Source organism: Adiantum capillus-veneris, chromosome 14 (assembly GCF_014529385.1).
Source record: "Adiantum capillus-veneris isolate H3 chromosome 14, ASM1452938v2, whole genome shotgun sequence".
Lineage (NCBI taxonomy): Eukaryota > Viridiplantae > Streptophyta > Polypodiopsida > Polypodiales > Pteridaceae > Adiantum > Adiantum capillus-veneris.
In genome coordinates, this window is record NC_140944.1 from 79,029,340 (window position 1) to 79,037,566 (window position 8,227).

Sequence of the window (8,227 nt, forward strand, 5' to 3'; positions counted from 1 at the left end):
TCCGACAATTTGGTGTATCCGATGCAAAATAGACCGCATAGACGGAAGTACGATGTCGGCAAGCCAAGATAAAGGTATGCAGCAGTTAACGCAACAATTTGCTGCACTTATGCATCAACAACATATGCACCATCAAAAGATGATGACTCAAAGTTCGAAAAGAGAAATGGAATTTCGGATTTGTGAAGCTAGGCAAGCAGTGACAGATAAATTGGGGCGATTTGAGGATCGTGACATTTCCAAATTTTGCAAAGTATATGAACAGATAATGGAAGACAAGGGAGCAGAGGAGCACGTTGCATGGAGAATTTGATGTGTTGTTGTTCCTGAATTGCGGGAACAGATTGAGGAACTTCAAACTACACATGGAGCTACGTGGGCAGTCTTTAAGCAAGCTCTCAAGGATGAATACTTTCTTGAAGATAAGGAGCGTGTTACAAAAAAAGTGTTTTGAAGTGGGTTATCTGCTCTTGAATTTCTTTAAAAAAATTGAAAAGAGATTTGGTCAATAATCTGCAACAAAACATACTACTCTTAATTCGGAGAAAGTAGAACCTTTTGTGCAGGCTGCACATCCAAAATTAGAAAAGTGCTTAGTGGAGCTCCTTGAGGATCTCACAAGGGAGTTAGGACTGAATCAGATCGTAAAGAAGTGATTGAAGCAGTCAATATGGTGGTGAAATGACAAAAAAGACTGGATAAATTAGTTGGGATGAATGCAGATGTGGGAAAAAAGGAAGAAGAGGTTCTTGTGCCAATAAAGGAGTCTAAGATTCCAAAGTTAGAGGAATCGTTCATGGATGAGCTTGTAAAGGGAATCCAAGAATTGAACATCAATTTGAAAGCTGTGAAGCTTGAAAAGAAAGGTTCAACATCCCAATCGAGACAAGGCGGTCCACAAAGAGGAAATGAAAATCAAAGTTGTATGTGGTGTAACAATCCTGATCATGTCAAGAGTGAATGCAAGGAATTTGTTGAATCCAAGCGTAAAGATGTGGTTTTTTGGAAGAATGGCTTGATACACTTGCATGAAATGGGGTTGCCTCTGAAGAGCAAATATGGAAGAAGTGGTATGGAGAAAAGCATGGAAGAGATGTTGCAAGAACATTATGCGAGTGTAGATGACGCATTGACTTATGGTGTGTAGATTGAGAAAAAAATGCAGGAAAAACCAATTGAAGGTTCTAGCAGGAATGGAATCTGCTGGCCATATGCTATGATAACATCAAAAAAGAAAAAAGTTGTGTATCAGCAGTTGTATCAAGTGGGAAAGTTTATTGAAAAGACTATTGGGTGGGAAGACCCTGTAGATTCCCTCTCAGTATATGCATATATAGCTAAATCTCAAAACAATGAAGCTTTTGTAGAAGAAAAGAGGAAGAGGATTTGACAGGAACTTCAAAGAGAACGATTTAGATTAGAGGTACCAAAGGGAAAAGAATCTAGCTCAGGAGCACCTCCTACCCCACCCGATGTCTCAGTGGATGATGTCGAGAAGGATAACAAGGTGGGAAAAGCATGAGGTCCTTCATATAAGCTGATATATGATATTGAACAGTCTACTAATGTGAAGAAGGTACTTGAGGAGCACATTCTGAATAGTAGGGTGGAGTTCACCCTATGTGATATCATAGGTATTGCAAAGAGGGAATTTCATGACAGTATCATTGATCTTATGAAGAGAAAGCGCCAAATATTGTATGGACCTAAAAACGACCCAACCAAAACACAAGGGGTGCAGAGTAGTTATGAAAAAAATAAAGCTATTTTGAACAGTGTTAACGAAAAAGAACTAGGTGAAGATGAATGAAGAAGCATAGTTGACAATATGAGTTTCCAAGAGGGGTATAGCATGTCAAATTTCATGAGGATGATTAGGGAGAAGATATACCTCACAGCCATGTTACACGGAATCATTGGGCCAAGGGCTACTACTGAAACTTTGGTGAAGGTAGGTGATTCGGAGGAGGCGGTTGTTGCATTGGTAGATCATGGCTTCAAAGTAAACCTTATTTCAAAGAGCTTATTCTTGAAAGGAAGGGGCCTATTGATGTGGAACATGGATGGCGTATCCGAGCTACCAATGCACATTCAGGGGATTTGTATGGTGCATGCCCTAATGTTAAAATAACCATAGGGGATGTAAGCGATGAAGAAATTTTTTTCGTACAGGATCACTCTACCTATCCAATCATTTTAGGGCAGCTAATTTCCCCCATTTAAGATGAATAACTACTTTATCACAATGTCTTGATCAATTTCAAGAGTCTCTAGGAACATTTTATCAATCTGCCACAGCACACATGACTTGCTCCTATTAGGACAATGGATGGTTGGAGAAAACAGTACTTTCCTTAGGGAGGCTTCCAACTCTCCAATACAAGCCCATAGGAAAGTTGGAAGGTCCACCAATTTCACCTTGATAGGGCACTTTGATAGCATTTCATTCTTGATCAATTTGATTGGTTGCCATGGGAAAACACCACTTCTCCACAAACTATAACAATGGGTGCAAAGAGAAGAGCAAGTTTATCTTTCACTTTGAAAAATAGAATCTCAAACATGTAAGACCCCAAATAAAAGATTTTATCTGCTACGGCACATTTAAATCCTGAGCCAATTTCATTAGCTGTGACAGCTAGGTCAGGAAACTTTCTAGTGAAGAATAATATAGCAACATGCTCACAAAATATGGGCAACTGAGACCACACCTGTTTTGACTTCAAACACATCTTATGTTCCGCCTTAATTTTAGGCTCGCTAGTTAGTGCATCCTTCAAAATGTTTGCCATTACAGCATGGCCATACTATTCGGAGCCCTTACCCAACACAGCATGGCATGTCGCAGTACGCTGGTCAAGTTGAAATGCATGAGAGAGAGACATAAGAGCCAGTTCACATGAGAGGCTGGTTGGCAACTTGTTGCCAACCAACAACTTGATTTTGTGAGTTCTCATGGAAGGTATCTAAAAACGTGAGAGAGTGGGAGAGATTTCTTTTTAAGGAAAATGAATGGGAAAAGTAAGTGAGAGAATAGAGAGAGAAGTGGAAAAAAAGTTTGTCTTTTCCTCCATTCAATGAAAAACACTTTTTTCTCTTTGTCTTCACTTGTGGTTGCCATCTTGCTCCACCCCTTGGGCATGGAGCCGTTTGGGAACTTGTTGGCAACTTGTTGCCAACTATTTAGTGGAAACACTCCATGTGAAACCAAAATATTGGCAACATATTGCCAACATTTTGAAAATCAAACCCTCATGTGAACTGGCTCTAAGAGTGGAACTTAGGTAGATGCTATCGATCCCTGGGGCGCGATTTTATCTTGAAAATGTCTCCCCGATGGCGTGTTAGGGTGTAGGGGGGTGGTGATGAAGCGATGCCCTAGCTTGCCATCCTTCTCTCTCTCTCTCTCTCTCTCTCTCTCTCTCTCTCTCTCTCTCTCTCTCTCTCTGGGAAAAATAATGAAACTTATCGACATGGTAATGATTCTCACAAGAGTTTTACAAACTTTGCATCCACTTCTACTGATCTTTGGGCATGGCTAAGAAATCCTCTGGGCATAGCTTTGGGCATGCCCAAAGAGGATATCTTTGGGCATAGCTTGGTCTTAATGAGTTGCGAGGACGATGTGTAGGACACAAAAGAGACTTGATCAAACATTGCGAAGTTCCTTGCACTTCATACCAATGTCAACATCCATGTCCTCGCCCCATCTAAACATTGTTGGAGACCAACATTCTCCACATTGACAAGACCAAAGACAAGTTCAATTTTGTGATTTTAACCTACCAATGTAACATGCATATATCTTGCAGACATCTCCACCAAGATGACACCATCAGACAGTTCAAAAAAACATGCTTCATAGTCTCAATGAATTTACATCTAGGGCATAACCCAAGATTTGGTTATATTTCGGCCCAGACGGTCACGCCAATCTACACGCGGCCTAGTAGGCCGATATTTAACCAGAGCCACCGCATAACCCATCAGATACCTTTTTCTTGCAAAGAAACTCCGCGATGGGCAATGCACCTTTGAGGACTCTCCACAAAAGCACTTTTTGTTCAAAAGGATACTTGCTAAGCTATATGTCTGTACATTTAGTTTTCCACCACTCAGGACTCTTTGACAAAGCCCACATTCTGTTACACTTTACATCAATCTTGGAATCTGGTAGTAAAACTCTATAGAACACTGCTGTTTTGGATGTCCACCAATTCACTGAAGCATTTGGGAGTGACCAATCTTTTGAACCTTTTTTGAACATCCTGGTTAAAAGGTATGTTGATTCCTGATAATTCATTGCATAGCAATTCCCATGGTACCTTGAGTCCATTTCCCACTTGGAATTGTCTCTTGGCAATAAGAAAAGTGATAAGATCACTATTGGAGTCCAGTATTTAATCGATCGAACAAATAACCCTTTTGAAATGAGTATGTGCTTTCTTGCCCAAGATGAAAGCAGGAGGTTTCTTGAATATAAAACTCCAAAAGCATGACTCAGCACCAAGAGATTGCCAATATACTTGGCTTTCCCATTCCACATTAAAGCACTACATATTATTTTTCAACTCTAAACCAGCATATTGGAAGTATGACCACAAAGTTTCACACGAGCTCCTGAAATTAACTTATTATCCCAATTGGACATGTCCCAAGTACCATGGAAATAAACAACATCATAGTCCAATAGAACCCATAATATTTTGGACCAACAAATATCAGATCTGAGAATATGTTTTAACAATGTAGCCCTTCTGGCTTGCATATGTGCATGTAGGTTCAAACTACCTAATCCTCCTATGTCCACTGGCTGTGTAATGTGCTCCCATGCAATCCATGCTTTAGCTGATGCACCCCACAAGAAATCCAAAATAACAGAAGTAAATCGCGCAAGTGTTTCCTGAGACCAATCTAGCAGAGGTAAATAGTACAAGAGGTAGGGAATAATGATGGCCTGTATTATCCTCAATCTGACATGTAAGGGCCACTCAGTGCAGTGTCATGAAGCCATTTTTGGGCAAACCCTTTCTTGAACCCAATCTGTAAGCTATTTTGTGGTAACATCAACCCCTATGGTACACTTCCGAATATTGACATTTGATGCCTGCAAGAAAGATATCGTATCATCAAGAAATCCCAATGCAATCCTTGATTCACATCAATAAATAGACCTTTCGAGTTACCAACATTAGCATGATCATTCAGAGAACAAAACAAAGGATGAGTGGCCACAGCAAAGAGAAGAGGACTGAGTGAGCATCCCTGTCTAACTGATCTTCCTACATTGACTCCTTTGGACAGTTTCAAATTACCAACATTAGCCTGAGCATTCAAAAAATAAAACAGAGGATGAGAGGCCATGGCAAAGAGCAGAGGACTGAGGGGGCATCCTTGTCTAACTGATCTTCCTACATTGACCCCTTTGGATAGTTTTCCATTAATTATCACACTGGATATTGCACCTAACCCCAAGAGCATTATACATGATGCAGTTTTCTGACCAACGCCAAGTTTAATAAAGACGTTTACCACAAACTCCCAAATAACAGAATCAAAAGCTTTTGACATATCAAAAATTGAGATGAGTCAGACAATTCGAGCAGCACAGGAAAGTGATTTGACATAACCAATTGAATGTCTGCCGGCATGGAAGCAGAGTCGGGTAACCAATCTTGCCCCAACAAATAAACTCTATCTAGCCTGGACCAGGAGGTAAGGTGAGACAAAGAATGAAAGGTGAAACCCTGATTAGGACGATATGTGGATTCCCATGCATCTGCCATATTATGTGTGTTGATCATCTTATTCCATACAGTTGCTTCAGTCTTTGACATAACAGATCCCACTGAAGTTGTATCATCTAATCTGTATACCACATTGAAATCACCAACCAACATGCCATGATTCAAGTCAAGTTCCAACAACCATTTCGATAGCTCTGTCCTAAACGTGTTTTGATTGTCAGCATACACATTCACAAGCAGAGAGCCCATCTCTGTGGTAATAGAAAAAATGGAGCACCTATCCAAAGGATGATCTAGAATCCATTGTGGATTTAGAGCAGCCCTAATGCAGGTCAAGACCCTTGAGTACCCACTTTACTTCCCCCCATAAAAGCATTGCATGCCTCTATAATGCAATGTATGCCTAGCCCTTGCATGCCTTTTGTTCTCTTGAATGTCTTTGTAGAGGGTACAAACCCCTCATTATCCACAACCCTTTTGCCTTTGTCGACAAGTTTAGGATTAGCTAATGATGAGGCTCCTGTGTTGTTCCCGCCATTGGGATTCTTAAAAAGAGGTCTAGGATTAGCTGGATCTCTAGCTCCTAGAGTCTTGGGATAAGCTGGGGAACCCAGATGTCTTTAGAGGAGGGTTACTTTTTGGCTTGTCTCCTTTCCCGACACTTTTGTTTTGTTTGTTTTCGGAATCGGGTAGGGCACGCCCGGCCGCTCCCCTCATACACCAAAAAAAAGTATACAAGAAGAACGACCAGGACCATGCACCCGGAAACCGAAGGCAAACGCTTTTGTCACTAGTTTCCTCTATAGTCCTACCCAGAAACTGAAGGCAGACGCTTTTGTCACTAGTTTCCTCTGGACTACGAGAGTTCATAATTATCTACCCTCTTAGGGCCATGACTAATCCCTTCAGAGACCCACTTCGCCACCTGGATTTGGGTGTGACAACGACCAAGTACCTCTGTTCAGAGGCCCAAGTACTGCGGGACTTGCTTCGATCTTCCCTTTGGAGTTGCCTCCTACAAGTAACTTATCGCTCACCTCACTAAACTGCCTTTGAAACCCGACGGTTTTCCCCTAGGCAATGCCATATCCGCTCTCCCGACACTCTTCCCATAGATTTGTTATTTAAACGCCAAAGTCTTACTACCAGGGTAAGAGGGGATAAGATTCTTGGCACTGCCAAGAGTATAACAATTTTTTGAAAAATGACCAAGGTTACCACAATGAAAGCATGAACCTGAGAGTTTCCCCCATTTAAAGTATATCACCAGCCTACCGACAGAAGCTAAGTCTATTTTCAAGGTCTCTGGGAATTTCTTGTCGGTATGTCATAGAAATACAGGCTTTGTTCCTATTGAGACAGTGTATGGTAGGTGAGAAAAGAACCTTCCCCAGTGACTCTGCAATCTCCCCAATACATGGCCATAAGAACGCGGGAAAATCTACAAATTCCACCCATACAAGACATTTCGTACGCAATTCATCTTTGATCATTTTTATTGGCTGCCAAGGGATGACATGCACAATCTGACTACATAGTACCACAGAAGAAGTAGACAACAAATCCTGTGTATCTTCTAATTTCATGAAAATAGCACCTCCAAAAGATCAGCCCTGGAATAGAATATTTTGTCCACAGCTGGTCTATTAAAACCCACATCTAGCTCATAAGCAATGGCGGCCATATCTAGTAGCTTTCCGGTGAAGAAAAGAATTTATTTTCAATTAGATCCCCGCACTGTAGCAGGTCTGAATACTGACAATGGTGACCATACAATTTGTGGTTTGTGGGAAACTTTGTGCTTTCCCTTGACCTTGATGTCAGGAGTCAGAGCATCCTTGATGAGGCTGGACATCACATTGGAGTCATACTCCCCATTACCGTGCCCCAGCACGACAGGACCTGCTACAGTGCGGGGATCTAATTGAAAATAAAGGGGAAAAGTTGAAGATTGGGCCATTTCAATTGATGCTCCAACGTTCAAATACGGACAACGCTAAGCTGATTTTTGGCTCAACTCAGCAGACCTGTTGTTATCCACAGAGATGACACGACTAGATCGAACGTTAGTGCGTACTCTGTAACCCAGATTTCTGCTGCCCACAGCACCCAGATCTCTTGCTCACGCTGCTCTAACCCATCGCTCTCCCTCCCCTTTAAGTGATCTAACCCATCGCTCTCCCTCTCTCTCTCTCTCTCTCTCTCTCTATATCTATATATATATATATATGTGGTAGTGCCATCGTCGGCAAGTTAGTGACAACCCTCGTTTCCAATTGACACCCTCATTTTTTAGAGGGAATCTATGGTTGAAAATCGGCGTCGCTTGTCGGCGAAGATCACGATCGTTGATCCAAAATGTAAACTAAATGTAAACTCGGACAAATGTGAACTAGTTGTGAACTTGAATGTAAACTAGATGTGAACTCTGCAAACTATGTGTACTATAGTATTGTGGTGTAAACTCGACGTGAACTGGG

At 41.4% G+C, this 8,227-nt stretch overlaps 1 protein-coding gene across 1 annotated transcript; it reads right to left on the minus strand.

Moving 5' to 3' along the window:
- Positions 1-3,881: 3,881 nt before the first annotated feature.
- Positions 3,882-7,911, minus strand: LOC147442646 (uncharacterized). The gene is made up of 3 exons (XM_086529691.1): positions 7,561-7,911; positions 7,345-7,440; positions 3,882-5,107 (listed from the first exon to the last, which is right to left on the minus strand). The coding sequence occupies exons 1-3, from the start codon at positions 7,705-7,707 to the stop codon at positions 5,051-5,053; spliced, it is 300 nt and encodes a 99-aa protein (XP_086385817.1). The 5' UTR covers positions 7,708-7,911; the 3' UTR covers positions 3,882-5,050.
- Between the last annotated feature and the right edge of the window lie 316 nt (positions 7,912-8,227).

Excerpts from the sequence above, each read along its gene's own strand:
- LOC147442646 (XM_086529691.1), bottom strand. The coding sequence starts at position 7,707 with ATGGCCCAATCTTCAACTTTTCCCCTTTATTTTCAATTAGATCCCCGC. Across the intron at positions 7,441-7,560 it reads CTCTGACTCCTGACATCAAG|CTACTAGATATGGCCGCCAT; the intron begins GTCAAGGGAAAG and ends TTCACCGGAAAG. Across the intron at positions 5,108-7,344 it reads CCAGGGCTGATCTTTTGGAG|GCATCAAATGTCAATATTCG; the intron begins GTGCTATTTTCA and ends TCTTTCTTGCAG.